The sequence below is a fragment of the Pyxicephalus adspersus genome, chromosome 5 (assembly GCF_032062135.1).
Source record: "Pyxicephalus adspersus chromosome 5, UCB_Pads_2.0, whole genome shotgun sequence".
NCBI lineage: Eukaryota > Metazoa > Chordata > Amphibia > Anura > Pyxicephalidae > Pyxicephalus > Pyxicephalus adspersus.
This window is the reverse complement of record NC_092862.1, coordinates 64,383,821-64,409,939: the sequence shown is the minus strand read 5'-3', so window position 1 is coordinate 64,409,939 and position 26,119 is coordinate 64,383,821. Positions and strand designations below refer to the sequence as shown.

The window sequence follows — 26,119 nt, the reverse complement described above, 5'->3', positions numbered from 1 at the left end:
TGCCCCCCCCACCCTTAATTCACCTAGAACACTTACCTTCCACCAAACCTCAACCGCCTCCACGCTCCTTTTAACAGGGCGGGTGGGTGGGAGATTTCTTCTCTCCAAAAAACTGTGCTGTCTCTCCCCTACACACTCTTTTTATCTACTTCTCTCCACCCCTTAAACTTTTGACCTAGCCCTCGCTCCATCCCAATCACTATCTACTGTAATTCAATACTAACTCCCTCCCCCCCCCTTTTCTCTTTCAGGCAGACGAGGAAACCTGTCATGCCGCCCCTTCGCTTATGCAGCTACGGGCCTCTCTATATCAGGATGCAGTAAACCTAACAAAAACTTACTGAACAAGTTGGTCATTGTGAACCAAGTGTTCTTAAGGGGGAAAGTTAGAGCTCCCCAAGGCTGGAGAGGATACACTTTGATCAGTGAAGCTGGGTGATCCTGCAAACCTGTAATGGATCTGGTCCAGGATTGAAAACATTTGCTAACAAAACTTAAGAAATTCGATTCAGATTTACTGGATCACCCAGCTTCACTGATGAACGTATATCCTCTCCAGCCTTGGAGAGCTTTAAAAAATCAGATCTGATTCACCAAGCAAAATTGAAAGCTTGCTCGCACGTGCGTAATCGCGATCCAGAATTGGATGCCAAAAACCTATTTATCAACCAAATTTTAGCAGGCACGCTCTGAACTGCGCATCTCTGGCAGCTCAACACAATAAAAATGTTTGTGTTGTTCAAATGTTTAAAAAAATATATATTTTGGCTAGGAAATAAGCATATTTTTAAATGACCTAATATTTTCAGGTTCGGAAAGAGTTAACTGATTTCAGCTGTTTACGTAGGTGCCTACCTAAACGCTTACGATGCCCGACCCGAGGATACGCCTGGTGATAAATACTAGCGAGTTCAAACTGCCAAATTTCATAGACTGCGCATGACCTAATTACACGCAAATTCCTATCAGTTGTGCACATAAACATGAGCAGACATAAGGGTGTTGTCTGACTTGCTTTTTCCTTTCTCTGTTTTTTTTTTGTGGGGAGTTGTTTGCTGTTTGTTGTGTTCTACTAATCTATGTTGCTACATTTCATACTTTATATAGCTGGTAGCTGGTTTTGTTTTTGAAACTTTGAATGTTTCAATGTCCATTTTGTAATTAGGAAGTCAATGTAAATGCTATGTTATTGTGTTTGTGGCCATATTGTTTAATTTCAATAATATGTCTTTATTACCACCTTTAAATGTTTGTCCGGCATAAATATTTTCTAATCCAGCTTTCCACCCTTGATAGGTAAAAAATGCATATTGGTTTGGTAAGTATTTTGGAATGCAATATTTGTTGGGCCATTTTTAAACTAATTTGGCTTTATATGGAAGTGTGGGTTTACATGTGTGTTTTTTGTTTGTTCTTATTTTGTCAGGTAAGTTTAGTGGTGTCTGCGTGGTTTCTATATTTTAATGTGACCTTTACCAAATGGGTTCATTTTGAATAAAGTTTTTTGAAAAATCTTGTAGTAGTTTGTTTTTTGGGGGTTTGTTTTAATGTGATCTCCTTTACAATCTCCCAGGACCTACAATTTAAAATGTCAATTATGCTTGTTATTAGGAAATTCCCTTCTATGAATTGCTTCAAAGGCTAAAAACACCACAATTGGCTTATTAAAACTCAGTTGTTTGATGCGCATAGTTGTGCGCCAAACCTTGTGAGTGTGATGCGCATTGTTTTGCGCCAAGGAGGAATCGCTATGTGCGCATGAACTGTGTTCTATCAGTTGAAAAATGCGTCTGCCAATTTTCCAGAGAAGGATCCTCATTCCGATAAGTTTTTCTTTTTATGTGTATATTGTTTTTTTTTGCTTCATGTGCATTAATGTATGTACATACGTGTGTGTGTGTGTGTATATATATACATGCATTTATGTGTGTACATCTATATTATAGGAAGAAATAGGCAAAGAGGATTTTTGGGCATATTGCTTAACATGCTTCAAATTGAAAAGTGACTATTTCTTCCTATGATTTCTGATGTCATGAGCTTGGCTTCAAGCAACATTCGTGGATGATATGGCTTCTGATTTAAGGAAGAATCCCCCTTTATGTGCTTCCACTACCAAGCTGTGGTGAGTAAGTCAATATATAGTGGGCCAAGGTCTAAAATGCCATTCAAACCTGCAGAAACACCCTAAAAGGCTGGAAAAGCAAGAAAATATGTTTGCCACAAAGTGTATTTGTCCCTGGAAATTTTAGATACTAGTACTATTTGTTTTATGTAAACATATAAATAAAGCATGCAATCCAGTATTTAATGAGCATTAATTAAGTTGACCAACAACAGAACATCTGCTCATTTCTAAGAGTGCCTGACCCTGTTTGTGAGCTTGTCAATCAATGTGGTTTGATGTTGTGCTTGGTAACCTGGACCTCCTTACAATACCATCAGGTGTGTTAAGCTACCTACACACGTCCAATGGTTCTCAACCGATAATCATCTCAGGGCTGATATCGGAGGAGAATCTAGCGGGTGTACAGCGCCAGTCGTCCATTGTCCAAACAACCGTCCTGACCGATCCACAGATGATGGACGACGAAGGATCCTTATGCAAGGGAAGAGGGAGAGCGCGCAGCAGGGTGCCGCTCTGTCATTCTCCCCCTCCCCTCTCCATAGAACAGAAGGATGCTGTGTGTACAGCACTCGTTCATGCATCGTGCAGTCCTTATTCGTTGGAAAGGATTGTGAAAGATCCTATCCAACGACAATAATTGCACGCGCGTATAGATCTTTAGAATGAGTATGCAACTCAGCTGGACAGCTAATTGACAACCTGTTTGGAAAGCAACTGGAAGTGTGTTTGTATACAATAGGGCGAAGATCAGGCAGCAAAGCACAATGAGAACAAACTTATAACACAACTACAAATGAACAGAGGAGTTGTGTGGCAGCAAATCAACATGAGTGCAAATGTCTGACTAATAAATTAAAAAAAAACAAAGAAATAAAAACCATGACAATTTATTCATGAAAAGAATACGTACATAATACATTCAAATACCAATATGTGACAATGTGACTTTGAGAATGGATCAAAGGCAATGAGGGGGTTCAAGCAGCAGTTTGAAGTGGAAACCATGCAGACATTTGTACTCAATACTCGTAGAAAAAATGACACATTGCTGAACAATTGATAAACTACCCAAACTGGCATTACAGACCAGGCACAAAAACATTGCAGCAACTGCAATGAAATGAACAACTGCATGAAACTAACAATAAAGAGGATTACAAAGTCACATAAATGCATACCATCCAAGCAAATTTACCTAATTAATCCCCCCCCCCCCCCCCCACACACACACACACACACAAACCAGTCCAGTTAAAATAGTAATATTGAAAATTAATATGTATTTATATGCATTTAAATGTATTTTGATATACACACACAAGTGAAATCACAAAATGTTCATTGATACATGTATTATAACATCTTTGGCAACAATCCTTTTTTCAAATATTTGATTTCTGTAAAATTAGATTGCAAATGCTTGGTGACATTTTTTTGACATTCATATTATTGTGTGATGACATAATATAAAGTGCTAATTAGTATATATACAGCTTGATCTAAATTATTTTGCAGTTTTACAAGCAAACCAAAAAGAATCAAAACAGTGCAACATTAAATGTAACAAGAAATTAATCAATTTTGTGAATGAGTATAATGTAACATAAAAATGTATCATATATGTGCGCTAATAAATTGCTATGACCTCACCATTGACAGAGCTTAACAGACCCTCCTGAATCACGCAGCTGCAAACTAATCGCCCTAATTGGCGTATTCTCGACCCCTATTGCTCATTTATGAAGGCAGGAATCTGGCTGGCAAGTGAAGGCGAGCGTACTAGCACTCGGCTCCAACTCCTACTTGCAGAAATATGCCTCGTATATCAGCGCGTATATAGGAGCTTACGCGCACTTGCTTGATAAATCAGGCCCATTGTGTCTGTAATGAGATTGGGAGACCATCTTCCCCATACAGGACAAAATGTTCTTCAGTGAGGCTGATAAGAGGAGGTGAGAAGTATTTCAGATTTTGTGGCATTATGTTACAAGTTTATATCAATATAAAAAAACAATGTATTTGAACAATTTATGAAAATAAATAACAAAGTCAAATAATGTTATGCTAATTATATAATAATTTGTATTTCCCATAATCTGACACACAAATAAAAAAATTGATATTCCCAAAAAAATGACTCATAGTAAGGAAGTGCGTTTGAAGGCCACCTCAAGGACAAAGGGAAAGGGAGTCTGTACATTGGAACTGTTAAAAGCTGATTCTATTTTAGCTTGCCTTACAAATAACCTAAATGGCATTTTCATGATGCTTAAAATTCCAACATCCCGCTGTTTCTATTTGTTTCCTGTCAACACATGTAATGCTTAAACGCACACTCACATTGTCACAAGCAACGATAGCATGTGTTCAACCCATGTACTCTGCATTTCTGTTTTGAGAACTTTTTTTTCTTCTTTATACTATTTTATTATTACACTTTCTTAAATTAAGTTGAACATCACAAGTTGGAAACAGAATATACTATAATATTGTTTGAGTAATGACTATGGTTACATGAACTGAAAGGCCTATTGTCATGGTAGAGAACTATAAGACGGGGCCCTTGTACATTTTAGTATCCTGCTATCAGCTATATATCTTATCAGAGATATAGGTCAGAAGAAAGATCTTCTGGTATAGGAATTGAGTACATTATTAATAGACATTCTAAAGTCAACTGCATGATATTTTACAGAACAGCTAAAAAAAAAGCACTGATGCTGATGACAGGAAGTGTGGGGCGCCAGGAGAGTACAGAGGTGCCATTAGAAGCAGATTAGGAATCAAACCAGGCTATGTAGTGTACATAGGAACAAGAACACAGATCAGAGGCAGGTCAGGTCACAGGAAGAAGTCATCAATGTGTGGGCAGGTGCAGTGCCAGACAGGGAACAAAAGCAGAACTAGGAAGAAACTGAGGTCATTAACAGTAACACAGAGTTCATATGAGGGTGACATAAGGGTAATCTAAGTAATCCAAGTGCACAGCCAGAATTCAACATAGGTCACCTCAAGTAATTGAAAGCATGGATTAGGTCAGGTGTATACAGGGCTGAAGACCAGTCAGCAAGGCATCAGGAATGCATTGATTGCATGCATGAATATAGAGAAGTACAGTCACAAGCCTGCTAAAAAAATTTTTACAGGCTCACACAGAAGCATGAGCACTCCATAACCAATCTGCACAATCTATTCCTATTCATATGTTACTTAAGCCACCACTCTCTGACCACCTTTATTTCAAGAAGTGGTCCACACACTCCAAGGCCAATTAACCTAACTGCATGTTTTTAGGATGTGGGAGAAATCCAGAGCGTCTGGAGGAAATCCACACAAACATGGAGAGAACATACAAACTCTTTATAGAGAGAGAGGGTTCTGGACAAAAATTGAACCTGGGAGCCTAATGCTGCAATGGCAAGAGCAAAAAATGCTTCTTAAAGCAGAAATAAACCCTAAGAATATAAAATTGGCAAGCAATGTCCCTTCTGGAAAAAAGTCTGTGGTTGCAATTTTTTGAAATACACCAACACATAACCAATCTTTTTTTTATTGTTGTACTACCCTAAAACCAAATTCTTAAAAATTTAGTTTTTTTTGGAACTATGAATCACTGCCAGTTTTTAGTATTAAATTAGAGTAGGCATACAGAGTTACTTTCAAATTTCAGTGTAGATAAGAATGATCAGAAGCTGTAAGGGCAACAAATCTACAATACCATAGCCTAGTACACACAAGCAGATCTGCTGCCAATTTTGATTAACCAATTGGTAATCTATCGATCGGAAGTATTGCACATAAGTGAGTTTCTCACTTATGTGATTAAAATTCTAAATTGATGTAGGTATTTGTTCGTATGTACTATGGAATTCGTTCACTTTTTTTTTTGGAACCAAAAAAAGACACTTTTATATGACACATTGACTGCTTCATTCTCTTTATACTTAGTTCAGACCTGACAATTTTATTTAACCGGGACATTGGATAGTAAATAAAAATTGCTCATGTGTATCAGCCCTAAGACAGCAAAACAAATACTCCTTACTGCACAAGAGGACCTGTGACTAGAATTATCCTGACATCTCAAAGTCGGACATCAGCTCCTCTTGATTTTGAAAGGTCAAAAGAGGAGCAGGGTCAATGTCAAAAGAAATTTCTGCAATCCTTAATGACATAATGATGGATTAGTGATATTAACAAGAGTACCTTCCACTGAAGCCCTTTTCACCCTCAGGCCCTATAGCAGCCCTATAGGTGGATATGGCTATTGTTACTGTCAGTGTCATTGAATGCTGGATTCCAAAGAATTCTGCTACCAAACGGATGCAGGGTCCTATTGTGTTTAAAGCACCTCCCTAAAATGTATCTTATTATGAACACACGGCAATTGCTTAAGCTTTCCCATTAAATTCTACATTTATAAAGTACAACAATCTTTTCTGCACATTGTGAAACTAATTACTTTCTTTGGCCTAATTATGATACTTTGGCGTGAAGCACATGGCAGTCCTTTCAATCACAATAGCTGAATTCCTGCAGTAATTAAATCTACTGGTATCTCCTCTTTTTGCCAAAACACTTAACCACTGTTCTTAGTAAGCACTACTTGATGTTCCTTAATTCCCACTCTGCATATTCAGCTTTCACATAAGTGAAAGTTACAAAAGCTTTTCATGACATTTTAAATTGTTTCTTTGTAATCGTACAACCAGACTTTGCTCCATAGTGGAAATTTCCCCAAACAGTATTGCATATCAAGAAAGTGGTTGTAAGGGTAGATTACGGTTTCTGTAATATAGCTCCACAGACAGAAACATCTGATATCTTGGACTTTAAAATACTAAAGATACAAGAAGAAAAATACATACAAACTCCATGGACAGAGCTGATGTCCTGGCCAGGATTCAAACCTGAGAACCTAGTGCTTATGATGATTTAAAAACTTTGTTGAAAACAGTTTTTCAGTCGGTTGTCTAGGGTTACATGTCAGCAACACTGACTTTTTTTCTTCCACATAAAAGAGTAAGGTCAGAATTTTAATGTTGGCGTCCTTAACTTCCTGTCAGATGAAACTGTTGCTTGCAAGACAGGAAGTTATGACAAATCTCTAAAGAGTCCTAAATAGCAAAATACATCAAACAAGGGTTCTACACTACCCCTATGCAATTTAAAATTAGAAAAGCATTTTATTTTGACTACATGTTCTTGATGATCCAACTTTTAAACATTTTACAACAGGCAGCAGCAGATAGTATTGAACTGCTTACTAGTGTTGGTGTTCGAATTCGGGTTGTCTTTATATTCGACCCGAATATGGATGTTCAAATTCGGGTAGACATGACTCAAAAAAAAAGAGATTCGACGGCAAAAATTCTGATTAAAAAAATGTAAGAAAAGTGTTTAAAAAAATAAAAAATAATTTTAAATTAATCTATTCAGTGTTTGTGTTTAACTTTATTTTTTTTTTTTTTTACAGGTTGTCCTATAATAACATGATATCTCTAAAGCTACGTACACACGTCCAATAGTTCTCGCCTGATAATCAGCTCAGGGCCGATATTGTACGAGAATCTGGCGCGTGTACAGCGCCCGTCGTCTATCATCCATACAACCATCCTGGTGGATCCACAGATGATGGACGACGAACAATCCTAATGCAAGGGAAGGGAGAGAATGTGAAGCAGGGTGCTGCTCCGTCGATCTCCCCCTCCCCTTTCCATAGAGCAGAACTCGTTCATGCATCGTGCAGTCCTTAGTCGTTGGAAAGGATCGTTATAGATCCTTTCCAACGACAATAATTGCACATGTGTACCCACTTCTCAGCACGAAATATTATGATACATTTGTTACATTTTTCTTTTATCCACTTCCAGAAAAATGTAACAAATGTATCAAATACTGTGCTGGAAAGTTAAAGAGTAAGAGATACTTGCAGGCATCTTTTCAATGAAAAAGATGTGTCTGCAATCATTGAGAAGAGTGTGTGATCCCTGGGGCACTACAGGTTAATTAACCTGTAGTGCCCCGGGGATTGTAGTGGAAGTGCAGAGTTTTGTTTCAGTGATTAGTTTTGTAAGGTACAACAAACTACCCAAGGACACACACTGCACATCTGAACAATATAAACATGTGCAGAACATGCAGATAAAGTAGTGCTAAAGCAAAATTTTACTCTACTTATACTTTACTACTGCATTTTAGCATATAACACAGTAAAATAAAGGAGCCATAGATGGTAAGTTTTACAAACCATGGAACAACATGGAAATGGATCTGATTCAGATGAGTCTTTACTGAAATTAAACCAATATGTTCCATGAATTGTAACTATGTTAAGCTCAGCTTTTGGAAAGTCAAAGGGAAATATGAATATGTTTTCAGTACCTGTATATTTTTAAATATCATTATGATGTTTATCTTACAGTAATTTTAGATGGAACATTTACCCACTTCCTCTTCCATACTAATATTTTAAAGTAGATGCTTCCTCCAGTGGCTGTGAAATCTGAATAGCTGCTTCCATTAGGGATATCTGTCTTTTCATAGTAAGGAAAACCTAAAAACATGCAGGATAGGTTAGATGGGGCTGGAAATTTACTGTGGGGGAGAAAAAGGTTTTTTCCTGCTATGGGCTTCCAGCACTAAGAAGGTTGCATAAATACAGCAAATTACCAGTTACCTAATAGGAAATAATATAAACAACTTACAAAGATGTGCTACTGAGTTACAGAACTGCAGAATTAAACCATTACAAATTAAAACAGAAATATAGTAAAACTTTGCGGTCACAACTGTGACTGCAGGCAATCCCCGAGCACAGGAGGTTGAATGGGGACAAGTTTCCCCATTCATCACATCTAGTGCCCTATGTTCTTGGATAGAGAAACTCCTATGAAAGAACACATACTACTAGCAATAGCAATCTGGATCACTGTTGCAGTCCTATAGTATGTGTTCCTGGATAGAGTTTCTCTATCCAAGAACACATACAACTAGTAAAGGGCTGCAAGAGCAATCTGATTGCTCTTGCAGCCCTTAATAGTCCCTAAAAATCCCCCAAATCCCCCTACTATTGACTTAAATGGTGTTCGAATTCAGCAATCACTCACCCGAACAGTATTTCACTATTCGATCGAATAGCTGTCGAATCAAATAGTGAGATATTCAACCAACACTACTGCTGACTACACCCCCCATACACCACTTACTGATGACTGTGGGTGAGGCACCATATCTAGCATCTCGACCATGGATACTGTTCATTGCACCCTCCCTGCCTGTCTGAACTAAGCCTTGATAATACGGCTCATAGTAAAGGTATAAGGGGAAGAGGGGGAAAGAAAGAGGTTTCAGGCTCAGGAGGTTTTTGTGCAAAAATAAATCAAGTGTGTATTTTTCAAGTTACAATTAGTACATACATCAAAGGTACATATTTATTTTAAGCTCAATATCCAAATGCCTGTTATTGTCACAGGGTTTGAATACTTTATTCTAGACATAAGACTCCTTCCAATGTCATACAAAGTACATATAAAGATTGAAAACAAGGTAAGAAGGGGGCCTGTTACGGTCGCATGATTCCCAACGCGTTTCACCTATTATAGGCTTCTTCAGGAGCATAAATTTGCAGAGAATGTAGATTTCTCTAATGTACAAATACAAGATATAAACATAAAGCATTTAGATTGTCAAAGATTATTGAATAATAAAGTTTTGTTAGAGATCTAGTTTGTAATAAACCATAATAATCCTTCTTTTATATGGATGTCTAGAACCTAATAATTCCTGCATGCAGCCTGAATACTGCTTCTTTTATCCCCCTACTTACACTCCAACCAAACGTGAGTAAACTATTTCCCTTGTTATTAATTTGATGAAAATTACATTAATATGTGGTTTTGTTTTTAAACATCAGATATGAAAGTTTAAAATGAGATGTTGATTGTTCAGCTGAAGTTTTTGCGTAGCTAACTGTGGAATTATTAAGTAACAGGCATTTGGATATTGAGCTTAAAATAAATATGTACCTTTGATGTATGTACTAATTGTAACTTGAAAAATACACACTTGATTTATTTTTTCACAAAAACCTCCTGAGCCTGAAACCTCTTTCTTTCCCCCTCTTCCCCTTACAATTCCCCTAACAATTAACAAAAAGGTTGGTTTCAACCTTGATGAAACAAAGACAAGAACCAACACCAAAACAAATTAAGCCTTGATAAAACCCCAAAACTTTCTTTACCATAGCCCACTATATACCATTTTACTATAGTATTATGTATTATATTATGTATTATATGTGTGTATTATAGTATTAAGGTTTTTGCTATACACTTAGAGTTATTGAAAATATTTCCTTCCAATAGCTAGAATATTTATGCTGTCTGTTTTGCTATAAAGATTTCTGTCCCTCTTTTGCCTGACACCCATTATCTAGACCAGAAATGAGACAAAATCTTGCTTATAGCTACATATACAGCAATACAATTTTGAGAAAAGGTTCCTTACTTTACTCGAAAATTAGAAAATCTTTTTTATTACTGACTTCGTCCTTGCTCGGTGTATTGGATTAGATATGACACTTGAGTATTAAGTAGGAAGTAGGGTGAGTTTTCCATACTTCCTGTAATGGCAGTTATGTCTCAAACAGACAGCAACGATGGAGAAATCTCCAAACGGAAATGGAAATGGAAACAAAAAAGCAATACATGTTGCTTGAGATTTTAACCTTTCAACACAATATCCAAATCTAAAACAAAAATGATTCAAGCTAGACTTGGACTTTAAATTCGTACGTGTTAATTTGATACCTTCTGCATCATTTACTCCTTACCTATTTTAGAATGCTATGACGGTATGTTTTTCTTACTACACATCCTATACTTTACATTCCTTTTAACAACACAGATGAAAATGTCAGTCACCACTCTGATCCTCTACCATAGAGAGTGACAACCACATGTGTGCTCATCTATTCCAGGCTTAGTCTGTAACTCTTATAACCTAGGGTATTTAGCAATAGGTCAAGCTTTTTTCAAAAACCTATTTTAAGCAAGTTTATATGTTAATCTAATTATACACTTCTCTAGCCAGTATATAAATCTAATGAAATAATTCCCACCATAACCACCTTTTTATCATTCAGTATAAAGACACTGTAGTTTAAAAAAACATTTACACTACTATTAGCCATGACATCTGGCACACATAGGAATTCAATCACTAAACTGCAACTACTCTGCATTACAATTTATTTGGGTCAATCTCCCTGTCACATGAGCATAGACAGAGTGACCCGTTATTACTGAAAGTGCTATGATTTAAGTTATTGTAGTAAACCAACACAGTAGCAAAATATTTTTAAAGCAACTAAATATCGGACACTGAGTCAAAATTAAAGCTGAATTGAGGTTCAGTATAAAAAGTTCCCTTGCAGTAAGGCTAGCTTACTATATTATTATTATTATTATTAATAATAATAATAATATAATGCTATTATTATTAAGATATGGTATTTAGATTATTTATATTTATTTATATATATAAACATTACGCAGCCCTGTACAAAGTCCATGGTCATGTCACTAGCTGTCCCTCAAAGGGGCTCACAACCTAATATCCCTACCATAGGTATATGTCTTAAATGCAGTCTAAGGTCAATTTGGGGTGGCTAATTAACCTTACTGCATGTTTTTGGTATGTGGTAGGAAACTGGAACACCTGGAGGAAACCCACACAAACACAGAGAATCTGCAAAGCAGATATTGTCCCAGCCAAGAATTATACCTGGGACCTAGTGCTGCAAAGAAAGAGTGCTAACCTCTGATCCACCGTGCTGCCCAATATATGATAATGGGTAATGTTCATTATTTTTTATTTATTTTCCTAAGGAGATATTTTTCGGATTTTACTTAATTTATCCCTGATGACTGTCATGCATCTTTCCTGTCTGTCAATAGGAGATTATAAGTGGGCATTTGGCTCCCTCTCCTTATAATACAGCCCTATTGGTTTCAAAACAACAAGAGCAACTCATTGACAAAAACTGAAACACTGATAACTGTGTATGATAAAGCATAGACATTAAACAATTAAAAAAATATGAATAAGTGTGACACCAAATAGGCAATAAAAAGGCTTTCAAGTTTCATCTACCCCACAGGGATTTCCAGGAGTCAAAATATATTTTTAAAAACACAAAGTCTTTTTTTTTTTTTACAATACCATTTTGTTTTTTGTCTACTTGAGCTTCATCTGAAGAACATTTCCAGGGAATATATATGATTCCAGATAAAATACAGAAAGATAGTTTACAGAAAATAGTAATAGAACTGGGCAGCAGTTCCTGGTAAAAAATTGGAAATAACTGAGCAATAGAAGGATTTTAAGATTCAAATATTTTTTTTTTGATTGAAGTTAAGTTATGTACAACCTTATACGGATATATTTTTTACCCTCTTGGGCTCCTTCCATAATGTTATATAATTGACGCTTATCTCATAACAATACATCAACAGTAATCGTTATGTGTTTCCTTTTTTGTCATGGTTTATTTGGTATCATTAATATCACATACATCTGCATTATTTTGCTACAAGTATCATGTGTAATGCACATATGTTTTCAGTGTTTGTACCCTAACCTGTTTACTATTAGTTACCAATTAAATATTATTACTAGCTCACTTTATGCTTATAGACACTTTCTTGGTCATACATTTGTAATCTCTTATTGTATGTCATAGACTTATGAGTTCCTAACATATATTTTAACTATTATATGATTCATATGACCATAACCATATTTCACTGAAATACTATTTTCTTATATGTTCTCTAATATTAGTTCATGTACGGGTTCTCGCCAATCCCCTGAGGAAGCCTATTTGGCGAAACGCATCGGGGAGTGAGACTTAGCTTACTTTTAAATACATACTATTTCTGCTCTTTTTCTTCTCTTGGAACCAAAAAAATGTAAACTGTTTTACAAACCTCACACCTATTTAGTAAGTGTCCTATGAACTTCATAAGGAGCTGCAGGGTTAGGACTATATTTTCATATCATATATTGCATTTGTACCTTGGCATGTGTCCAGCTGACCATTATTGTTCATGTGAAATTATATATACATTGTTTTTGTGACGATTAGCCTCACATGAGGTAACTCAGTGACAGTGTGCCTTTAGGGCTCCTGCCCATATTTATTAAGTCCAAAAATAGACAAAAATGAAACAGTTTTCCCTCGCAGGGGTGCTTCAACAAAACAAAAGTCCTTTAAATCAAAATATAGCCTCCTGACTAACATAAACCAACTGCTTGCTTCAAACCCAGCGCTTCTCTCTACACATGTCACAATCAGAGAGATTGGCTCACACAGTCACACAGACCTTGCTGCTTAGCACTAGGTGTGCTATGTAGGCTTGTGGGCCTTGAGAAATTGTGGGACATGGAATTGGGAATCTGCCCATCCTGCTCTTGCAGATTCCCGGTGAAACTAGCCCCAGTACAGAAATTTTAGACAACCATAGGGGAAAGCTAAAGCTTCCTTGTAAACAAAAACTCTGCTGGTTTCACCTCAGTACTGAAACCTAAGAGAATGTGGTCCCACATACCGTCCTAAGGACTTTTCCCAGTAACACAGGTGCTCTTTGTCCCTGTGTTACATTATGTATATAATAATATATATGTAATAAGGCTTTTTACTTTTAATATTACATACCTTAAAAGGCTACCTTTACCAAATTACATAATATAATTATATGATGGTATCTCCAATAATAAACACTTTCATCACTAACATATGCTTGGTATTGCTCTTAGCATGTCCACCATTAAAACAGACACTCCTGAACTGCTTGGGTGTATATGAATGTACAAAAATATAATCTAGAAATACCTCTTCCTCATTAATAGATGTATATGTGTCTTTAAATAAATCAGCAATGCAATGGTCAGCAAAACAATGAAAGTAAGGTCACAAATAGATAAAAGTGGTATACCTCAGCTAATAAGATGGACTTGAAAGGCTCTTTGAAAAGTTTTGTGGAGTCAGAAATCTTTTTAAAAGTCTTCTAATACAGCAGTACACGATAGGCTGTGCCAAATGAGGCTATCTGATGGATACCATATACCACAATTGTTTTAGAAATAGTTTATTATATCCTGTACTCATTACCATTAAACATGACTTTCTCCTTGATACTTGTTTTTTTAAGCTAGTAATACTTACTTTTTATTTTATTTTTTCAAGTTTTGAAGAATAAAAGGAAAAACATCATGAGTTATCGGTAGTTTTCTATAGTACAGAATACATTCCTAAAATGACATAGGAATTACCCTCAACAATGTCTAAACTAATAGCTATATTGTGCAACTGTGTGTGAACACCTACCCTCTATGTAGATAGCGTGTACTGCCATGTTTAAATGCCAACTTTCTTTCTTTGGTTTGGATAGAGTAGGGAAATGCTACATTTAGAGTGCTAAGAACAATAAAATTCAGATATTCAGAATTGCTATTTTTTACCTTTTAATGGTTCCCCTAATTCGACCCCTGGAAAATGACAGCTGTCATAGTCAAGCAGCCAGGTTGGTTGTATGACAGCTGTCATTCTCTGGCAGCCTACATTGACAGGTATGGTAATGCTGGATCAAAACTGCTATAATTCCACATTACGATCAGTGGATGGAATTACTCTAGTCTGAGTTGGATTGATTGAAAGTATCCAACCACTACTGGTTTCAAATACCGGCAGGATTTTCCAAATATTTAAGATAGTTGGAATTACCAAGAGATTTTTCATTTTGTCAGGCAGGAAGTGACAACAGAGACAATTATAAATACACCATTTTAGAAGGTTAGAACTCCAGTCTTATTTATTTCTGTGTGTCACTGTTGCAGATTTTCCCCCATTTTCTGCTTGTAAAACCATTGTCAGAAGGGCATTAAATGAATGTGAAACTCCATAATGAAACCCCCAAGAGCATTAAAAAGGCGGCAGGCATCCTTTTACTTTCCTCACTTCTTTGATAAACAGAAAAACAATCTATGGCTTGACATAAACATTAAGGCGATAAATTGCATCAATTGCTTTTTTTTCTATAGAACATTTTGTTTCTCAGCATGGTAAAAACAAGTTACCTCAGCTATTAAGGCCCATTTGGCAGAGGAGTCCTTTTAAGTTATGTGGTGTAGGAACTCTAAAAAGCTTTCTTGCTAAATCAAGAAGTAATGCTAAATACAGCTATACCACAAAGGTTTTATTGTGAAGGTTGCACTGGGTAATGTGCTGTATGACGCTTAGAGATTTGGATATGTTTAGATATAGCTCAGGATTGAAGTTTAGTGTCCAAATGAAAACTGGATACTATGGGAAATACAGGTCCCCGGGTTACATACGAGATAGGGACTGTAGGTTTGTTCTTAAGCTGAATTTGTATGTAAGTCAGAACAGGTACATTATTTTAATTAATGCAATTAGAACAGATGTTAGGCAGCATGGTGTCAGTTACCGTAGAAAATTTCTACTGTTAATCACAAACAAAGCAAAAAAAAATCTTTATGGAGTGTAGACATTCATTACCTTCAGGCGCAAGCTGTGCTTTAACATGCAAAAAGAAACAAATGCATAGTTTGTCTTGGTCATTAAAGAGCTACAAGAGGTTAAAAACAGCAAAAGACTTCTTCTGCAAGTCATGCGAACCGCCCCCTCCCCCCATCAAGCCTCTATCCTGCACACCAACGATCATAGAAGCCCCGTTCATATATAGGAGTCTTCCATATGTCGGCTGTCCTTAACTTAGGGACTACCTGTATGACTAGCTTTTAAATGTGCAAGCCCCAGAGCTATCATTATCTTCATCTCAATACAGGAAGTTTAGTTGTTTTAGGTCAGTTATTTAGGCAATAAAGGAAAAGCATAAGGATGAGGAACCTAAGGATAATCATGCATTTTTTACAGAAGATTCACTGTGACTCACCATTGTCCATCAGTCTCTAACTGTACTAAAGCCCTGTTATCATTAAACAAATAGAAGTGGTTAAAATCCCTTTATTGACAAGCGTTTGCCTGGGGTGCATTTCTTGAGATACTTAAAGTGGAACTAAACCACTAAACAGTTATTACACAGCTGTCCTCATTCTGATGGAGGCACCACCATCTTCTTCCTTCTTCTCTCCCACATTCTAATTCCCAGCCACCTTGAGTGGCCGGCTTGATGTTCATTTAGCATCTTGAAAGCATTAGAAATGTGTTTCCCGGTGTTTTCGGAGAACATCAGCAAGAGAGCAGATATCCCATAATGCATTTGATCAATGCAAGCCAAATTTGAAAAGTGCAATCACGGTCAACCGCATATACCAACCTTTTGTCAAGACCGCTAGTGAAAGCTTTCAGAAGCCTAGAGGGTAAAAGTGAATGTTCAGGAATTTTAACCACATGGTTGGCAAATACCCATCTGGATTCACCTTCTAGACACTGCACAGTCATGTTTGAAAAGTTTTTTGGCCAGGCCCTCATCTGCACTATAAAATCTTCATTTATACTGAAGCTTCTACTCCAGACTTTATTCTGAGTTGTAAATTAAACGTGTCATAATAAAGATACAGGGACTACCATTGCTGATTGACACTGACTGTTATATTGACACTGACATCAATATTGGAGTCACTAATGCACTAAAACAGAACAAACAGCATAGAAATAGAAGACCCCTTCTACTCCACCTGTTTTTTAGCGTAATATTATTGATGAGCTTACAAATTTTTTTTAAAATCCTTTCAAAAGGCATTAACTATCTTTCTGTAACCTAAATTCTGAACCAATAAGCAGCTAGAAAATGGCTAGAAAGGCCCAAGCAAACAGCTGCAAAAAATGTTAAATATTCCATCCCCTCCAAAGAGATGAAAAGTCACGAAAATAAATACAATGATCAAATAATAAAGGGGTACAGAAGGTCGAGGTGTGTGTATGTAGGGGGGGGGGGGGGGGGGGGTTGACTGCTGAAAAACAGCTAAGGATGTGACAGGAATTGCTGGAATGGAACTAGCTCATAGCTGTCTGGAGTCATTTGATAGAATGGATTGTTGGGTTAAGGCTGCATCTTCACCACACTTTATTTTGCCATGCAGCATGGAAGGCCCAGGAACCCTGTGGGGCAGGTGAGCTGGGGACACATTGTGGGAAGGGTCTGCTGGAGGTGACACAAGAATGTGAATGTACTTCTGGCCTCTATGCAATTTCTGCCCTTAATCAGAGAACATGCAAACTCCATGCAGATATTGCCCTGGCCAAGATTCAAACCTGGGAACTAGCATTGCACAGGAAAACGGTGCTGCCCAATTAGGCTACTTCAGTCTATGTGTGAGGTTGTAATTATCGCTTCCTCGGGTGAGACACAACATGTAGCATCTTACCCCCGCACCCTATAGACCAGCGGTCCCCCCCAACCTTTCAGACCCCACGGACCACTAAATTCATCATTTTATATCCCGCGGACCATTATTATGATTTTTTTTAAAAAAGATAAACACATTTGTAAAATACTGATCTTCCTAATGGTGCCTGATAAGGACTGTGGAGGCTCTGATTCATTGATCAGCTCACTGGTAAGTGAAGTATTACTGTTGTTACTATTATCATTAGTTGCATTCTCTTTGGTATTACTAAAAAATGCAAAATATTTGTTTGCTTTTTCTCACTAATTATGGGTTCATTTCATTCGAATCTAAGACAACACATGAAATCATAGTCAATGAAGTAAACTATTAGATGACATTAAATATAATAGTTAAACAAAATACACAGTTATGGTCATATCTACCTAAAAGAGCATCTGAGAAATAAATAAAATAAAACAATCAGATAAGAATCGGTATTGGCGGAGAGGGGTGACTGTTGTAATGGTGGAAACATCACTGAATCGTACGGCTCAGTTACCTCATACAACCTAAGACTACACTGACGTCACGCTGCGCCTCCCTTGTTTTTCTGTCTCTAGTACAGGTTGTGCAATATAAAGGCGAAAATTGACTTCAGAATATAGGAATTTATTAGAATATAATTTTTTAATATTATTATTAATTAAATGTGAAAATTTGCAATTAATGTCCAAATTTTTCTGTGGACCACCAACATTTTCTCACGGACCACCGGTTGGCGACCACAGCTATAGACAATGAATGGGGTTGGCAGTGAACATTTCAGTACTGCACTTCTATAAGAACAGCCCACAGCTTCATGGAAAGCACTGCTCTGTATTCAGGTGCAAACCAAGCTGCAATAACAGCTATAGAACTCCTTGTCATTTTCTACAATGTCTGCAGCAGGCATCTCAGCCTATGCTAACTCCCTGACTGGAACTGGAGGATAGCTTTTTATTGATAAAAATGGCAATTTAGGTAAAAGAAATATTGTATTGTGACATAATAGCAATGTATCCATGCAGCAAGGTAACTGAAAAGTCTACTTTCATGTATAGCTCTACACAAGCTTTGTCTCTGGACACATTCTGGATTTTAGTCACTGACACCACGTTCTGGTCAGTTCTCTATAGTGTAGGATAGTGCTGAACACTTCAGTGCTGCTGTGACTACCACATACACAAAGGCGGCAACACAAAAAGTCATTCTGTGTGTGACAGGCAGTGAGAGGGGCAGATTGAGGGGGCGGGCGGTATATCTTGTGGGCGTGGTTAACCAGTGTTGGTGGGCGTGGTGACCCTGTGCCTGTTGCTGGAAGGAAGTTTAATGTGAGCTCTTTGTTTGTTGCTGATGTGCACGGACACTCGGAGGGGGGCGGAGACAGACCTATACGCAGCGTGTATGGGAAGTGACAGGCTGTTGCGATCTTGTTCCTGATCGCTGGGACTCCCCATGGCGTGTAACCGATCGCCTGTCCCAGGTGGAGATGCAGGATCACTGGCTGCACACTGACATGCACAGCGATCAGACCGAACTAACAAGTGACACTTTCCAGCGTGTGCAGGACACAGGCAGCCTGCAGCAGCAGTGTGTGATCCCAACCATGAATCAGGAAGGATTGCTGCAACTCTCTGCCCTGAGTGATCAGCCCAGCAGGCTGCAATTATTATCATCAGCTCCTAGCTTACGGCAAGGGGTTAACCAGCAGATGATTGCTGCAAGGGAAGACTTACATTGCTCAGATTGCCAGGAATCTGCAGATCTGGAACAAGAAGATCCACAGAGAGATCTCCAGAGTAAACTAAGGAGGCTGCACCTGGGGGAGACAAATGTGCACTTGATGAGGAGACAGGGATCCAAAGACAGAGAACCTTTCCCCCATCATGATGTCAGGGTTCACTCCCCCGACATCAGGTACCCAGAACCACTTGCCACAGAGGAGTCGCCCCGCAGGAGAGCGCGCTCCTTGCCTTGGAACTCCATTCCTGAGGAAGAAGAGGAAGACCCTCTTATGTGTTGCTGTAAATTAAAGAAGAAGGTGCAGTTTGCAGACTCGCTTGGCTTGACTTTAGCCAGTATCAAACACTTCTTGCCTTCTGATGAACCATTGGTGCCTCAGGCAGTGTTAGCTAGACTGCAGAGTTACCCGCCAACCGGCCGCGGGCAAAGGTCAGAACTGATCCTTGAAGAAGAATTTAGCAGTGCAGAGCCGGCACCTTCTGAGACCACCCCTGCGGAGCTGCTGGCAAGGCTGGATGGGCTAGGCGTATGCCTGGAACAAGTTTCAGCTTCCAGGTTGGGGGTGTTTGGTTATGTGTTGGCGAAGGATCCTGGAGAAACGGCTCAGGTTAAAATTAGATATACTTTTAATGAATGGCTATCCTTTTTGGACTGCCCTGCAACGCCTGCCGGGCAAAGCGCTGCCTTGCTTCCTTCTTCTGGATGCCAGCGTTTTTACTTTAACCTTTGCTACCCACCTTCTACATCCTGCATACATTTTGCCATATGCTATAGTCCAAGTCATGGGCAGGAGATTTGGGACAACAACGAGGGAGCCAACTACACAATTAATTGCCATCAAGATGTGATCCGTGAAGTCCAGCCATTAAACCCTGAGCAGGAGGAACTGGAGGGTTCCCAAATATGGTAGCCTTCAGCACTATTATCTACTAAAAGCACACTTTGGAGATATTTCTGAAATCTTCTTCAGCCTTACCAAGATTTATATATAGAGGACGGATTGACAAGTGCAATATTGACGGGCTGATGTGGGTTACAAGAGCACTTTTTTCATAAATGACATTTTCACTTTGACCATGTGATTTTATGGTGACATCCTGTCTTTGGGTGTAGAAATAGCCTTTGGCTTCCGAAGCATGTTTGCAACACTTCTTTCACATAGATATCACATTGGGCATATTTAGTAATATGCTGCGTAGATATAAAGCATCGAAATATAAGGAAGACCACAGGTTGTATTATCTAATGTAAGTGAGCTGCATCATGGCCTAAAAACAGAACATATACAATGCAGATTGAAAACATAAAAGTAATATTTAAAAAAAAGGTAATGAAGTATGGCTGCTAACTGTTATGCAATGGCTCATTTTCTTGCTTTGCAAAAGTCTGCATAAATATCACAGTTTGGACAAATGACTATTTCCTTTTAAATGCCTTACCAGTTGTTTGTACTTCTGTCTGATGAATCCAAAAGTACATCTTTCCTGAAACACCAAATTCTGTTACTTTTGTTGCTGCAGTTTAATAAATGCAATATATTATTTTTATATTACAATGTAAATAATGCCGATGGGTTGGTATTTGCATCAATTGCTTTGCATTGATTAGGAGGATCTATCAGTCTGGATGATGTAGAGGGGTTTGCACAGTTTTTTTCTTTTTTTTTAATGAAATATTTGATTGATCCCTCTCTGGAAGTATTGCTACGTGTGCACTTTATTTAATCTATGCACTCTTCCCATTTGTACCCGATTAAAAAGAACTGTGCATTGTACTAAACTTGTGTCTATGTGTATACCCTGAAGATTATTTGTTTTTAGTTTTACAGTAACCACACAAAATAACAAATCTGGGTAGTTTGTGCTACTATAAGAGTCTGTGTTTTTAAAAGCAAGTGTTGGCAAACAGTAACTATTTACAGTCTCCATTGCTCCAGCCTGTGTAGCTGCCAAGTATTCATTAATAAATCATGAGCTGTATTTCTTCTTGTCTGCCGGATCCAAACATTACCATGCAAACTGCAACTTTTTCCCTTTATTTAAAAATGTGACCAATGTGATCTGCACTTTTTGGTGGATTGAAGTATTGGGTGAAAATGGTATTTTAGGCAAGTTTTAATTCCTGTTTCTCTTAAATATGTGCAAATTCGCTCGATCTGCAGAGAACTAAAAAATACAGAAATCACGCTAACTGCAAGAAGCAATTTTTTTAATATAATGTAGATTGGCAACAGTTTTATGTTTCCGAATCTCCTGCTTACATACTAGGTCATGCTTTTTCCTTTTATATTTGTTGCCATTATATACAGTGGCCTTGCTCGAGTTTACAATAGGACGAACAGAGCTTTTTTTATTGGGATGCTAAATGTGGCAGACCATAACAGTTAACGTTCTTAAAGTTGGGAATAGAACGGGTCCCACTGACCTTTTCATCTTCAAATACAATTTGCCTGGGTGACATTTTAAATCAGTACTTGCAATCATTTCTGTGTCACTGACCTAAAACAAACATGCAGATTAGAAGTTATCCCTTTAGTCAGACTTTAGGCTGCGTACACATATTAGACTCTTGTTGTTGGAAAGAATCTTTCACGATCCTTTATTCTGACAAAAGACTGAAAGATGCATGAACGAGCGATTTACAGCACTAGAACAGATCCATGAATGACATCAGAGGAGTGCTGTACACACATCAGATTATCGTCCGATACTAGCCCTGAATCGATAATCCGATGGTAATCATCTGATGTGTGTACGTAGCCTTACTTGCCGCATTCTTATTTCAGGAGGTGCACTTAGCTCTTCTGTGCACAAAGCATTTGGTAAATTTTTGGATAAGTGTATAAGAAAAAGTTACATTTTCGTGTTGGTGATTATTCGTAAAGAGTCATTGAGGCACTCTTTACACTTATAATTATATTTAAGATAGCTCAATATTGTGTATTGGCGTGCTGCATTGATGGGTTTAGTTAGGCTTTAACACATGAAAATAAGTACCTGGCCATTGTTTTTAATACACCGGAGTTACATGTATTGTTGAGTGCTGCAATGTAGGTGTATTGTCTGCTACTGTAACAGTGTATTTTGGTGTCATAGAAAGAGAATGGCACAGCAACCAAGAATGCATTTTACCAGAACATTAGGCACTCAATTGGCCCTTAAAGTTTAACTGAACCTTATATTCAAACCAATGTGAAGCAAGCAGGTTGATAGTTGCAGAGGACACACACTAGGTTATTCCTGCAATAAAAGATACTTATCTGCCCTTTCACATCTTTTGTCAAACGTACACTGTGCACATGCATGGGACTTACATAGCTTTGGCCGGACCCAACAAGGTGGCCAAAACAGGTAAACAGCAGCAAAGAAGTGAGAGGTGAATTTATTTTGGCTTTAAAGGATATCCAAAAGTAAGGTTCATTGTCATAGTTTCTGTTAAAGGTAAACTTCACTTTAATAAATAGACAATATTAGTAAAGTTAAAGATAATCAGTCACTGTCCCAGTAAAAGTACGTCACTTGCTTTATTCTTTTTCCAAGTCAGCAATTCAGAAAGGAGTCGGAAAACCAATATAACAGGCTGGCATCTATCAAAAAAGAGGTCAGCATTGGCAGCTGATTCATTTTTTTTTTTTTTTTTTAATCCTGCGTTCCTTCAATGACTGTTTATATATTTTAAAGGGTAGAAGAGCACACAGGCAGTATTGTATGGCATATTAGGAATGTTTTTCTGTTTTCATAATATGCAAGGGACTGCCAGAATAATTAATCCTTTCTTAAAACATAACCATTACCCATGGAACTTTTTTTCCTTAAAGAGACCCTGTCTGATCTTTAACCAAATTAAGCCACCAGCTCCCTACAAGAGGAAAAGGATCCTTGGCTGTCCAGTGGTCCCTTTTCCTGAGTGTTGCAGCCCCTATCAATGTCCATTATCCTTGACATTAGGAAAGCCTTGGATGCCTGTGTTCAGTCCTGTGTTAGCCTCTATATTTGTGATGTCAGGGAACCCCTGCTCTAACTATCATATCTACAGCTCCACTCACTAGTATTAGTGTGATAGTCAGTAGGAAAAATACCAATTACATTGCTGGTCAGTGGGAAGTATGCCACCTTTACAAATTACAAAAAAGAGACCGGCCGGGCACAAAATGCTTATGGAACCCCAAGCAACCTCTGGAGGAACCCTGGTTGAGAAATACTGCTCTACATCATTGTGGGATTCAGCAATGTCTTCCAGTTGCTAAATGATGCCAGGGAATGGGATGGGCGCTATATGACTTTCTGCATTACATTATGCAGTTTAGGCAGAGTAAGACATTTCAGTGCAGAAGAGCACTAAAATATAGGACTGAAGGTAATGTTAGAATTACGGATATAGGATGTAAACAAAGAGGATAAGTCTCGCCCCTCCCCTCAAAAAAAGCATGTTGAAGGTGTAAAATCACCTGTATTTCTAACCAGGGGTGCCGGATTAGGCACATGCTTCTTTTGGCTAGGGGGACCACCATAACATCCAAAATAACAATTTAAAAAACGTAGGTTTTTCTACAGGTTCTGTCAATCTTTTCATTGCCAATGTCGTTTCACATGTCTTTGGAAGGATTAAAACTGTTGCATTGGCAAGCTTTTACCTATTAAAACTGATCTGGGTGGATATGGATTTGAGCAAATGTCAATTTGTAATACTTTTAAAACTATTCAATTTTTTAATCTAAAAGCCTCTGCTTTCAGAAACATATATATTGGGGGGAGGGGGGACTCACATCTAGCCAGAAATGCAGATTTTACCATGGGTTAAAGATTGCAGCTTCAGTCAGGAAGCAATGATAAAATCAGTGAGATAACTACAAAATGGTGAGCATCTGGTAGCCAGTGTTATTTACTGTGTTTCTTCAATACTTTAAATGCTATATTGTAGATGAATGTAGGTATTGCCAAGGATGTTGGAAGGGAGCAGAGCAGGATAGGACCCTTTATACCTTTTAGCTGTACAACACAATTAGTATGTTGTAGCACCATTAATTTTCAATGGCATCTTCTAAAGCAATTCACCTCTGATGCCTATGCATTGTGGTGTATAAACAATACTTTTTTGGTGCTAAAGAAAACCTGATAGTAATGCCAGTAAGGGCAGTCGATTCAGAGTTATAAACAAAAAAAAAAGTTGCAGCTCTCTGCTGTTGATCTTTTATAGCCGTTACAGCCATTTTAATCCTCAATTCCTGGTCGTAGTCAATGATAAGATATTATGCTAAAGTGGTAGTGTTTTGTGAAGAAAATCTTAAGTTTGTGTATCTGAAGGTTTATCTCTTTGACAGCCTTGTATATGCCCTCTGCAAATATGAAAATGATTGCATCAGTTCCTTCACATCTCTGCTTTGGACTAGCTTCCTTTGGACTGTAGTTGAGTCATCCTGTACAATGTGTGTTGGCAAAATAACTTGCACATTCAAACAAAGGTGCATGTGATCGATGGAAAATACTTTTGTAAAATTAGAACATGAACTGTGTTTAGTGTTAATATACATATATATATATATAAGCAATGCAGTCTGAAGAGAAAGTTATCCCAATGAATAAGTCAGTACTGATGTTATGAGAAGTAAGGATTGCCCAAGTACATGTGGTTAGATCCAAATAGTATAATAATTACCCAAGTAAAAAATGGGCGGGTGCAATAGATGGTATATTAATGTTACACAATATTTGATTTCTTAAAATGAATAAGTAAAGTATAAACAAAAAGAAAAAGACAGACAGGTTCCAAGACAGAGCACAGCTGTTCTAAATCATTGAGTACTGTTTGAGGTTGTGATGAAGATCTGGAAAAAAAGAAGAAAGTTGTACATGTGATAGCCAGCTTTCCACATTGAAGATAGTGGGGAGTACCATATCAAGTATTCAATTTCCTCAAACTCTTCGGGTTCGATTCAAGCAGTTCAAACTGCTTCGGGTGAGCACCACCCTTCATTGTAGAACAGTCAAGAGAGGTATGTTGCAGTGCTGTATGCCATAATATTCACCTTCTACCTGATAGCTTTCCCTACAGACTCTCTGATTCTTGATTTATTTAGGTTAAATGACAGGTGTTTTGTAGGACCCTTCACAAAAAAAGAAAATCCTCATGCAAATTCTAAAGTTTATATTGGCTGGCATTAGTATTGGGAGGATATATGGATGGTTATAAACTCTGGGGGAGCATGCTTCTCTGGGCAAGTAACTCAAAGTTTTGATGCCAGAGACAGGCAACTAGCATTGGAGGTTCATACTTCATTATGGTTTCCTAGAGTCACAGATGTGGCTAGTAAGAGCTCACATTTTGAAATAATTAAAAAATTCAGCGCTTCCAAACAGTAATCCTTCATCAAGAAAAATTCCAACAATTTATCAGTGTGCAAAGCAAAAGCAAATTTGTTGAGCCTGCATCCTCAGTATGTATGCACACTTACCAGTGCATGAGACCCCCAATTTTCAATCTAAACAACAAATGTGGTAATTCTTCAGAGCTGAATCAGAGTTTAGAGGTGCTAACCCCTCTGCGTGTTGATTGTAGGTGTTGATCTACCAGTATTGCTTTACAACAGTAGAGAAATGTCAGGTCATTGCCTGTGCTTTTTATCACACCTCTATCATTCTCATTACTGAACAAACATACAAATTATTTGGCAGGTATGACCGCCTTTATCAAAGTATTCAAATTGTAGATTTTAATAGCTGCACTTCTGTTTTTAACACTTCAAATATTCATTATTTGTAACTTAGATGCATATTTTTGTGTGTACTATAATCAGTTGTTTTGCAACTGCATTAGTAACTAACTGCATACATT

General features: G+C 37.7%; 1 protein-coding gene across 1 annotated transcript; it reads left to right on the top strand.

The window, feature by feature from the left end:
* Nucleotides 1-18,872: 18,872 nt before the first annotated feature.
* On the top strand, nt 18,873-21,067 carry PPP1R3G (protein phosphatase 1 regulatory subunit 3G). The gene has a single exon (XM_072411760.1). It carries the CDS (start codon nt 19,035-19,037, stop codon nt 20,196-20,198), a length of 1,164 nt encoding a protein of 387 aa, XP_072267861.1. The 5' UTR covers nt 18,873-19,034; the 3' UTR covers nt 20,199-21,067.
* Nucleotides 21,068-26,119: the final 5,052 nt, after the last annotated feature.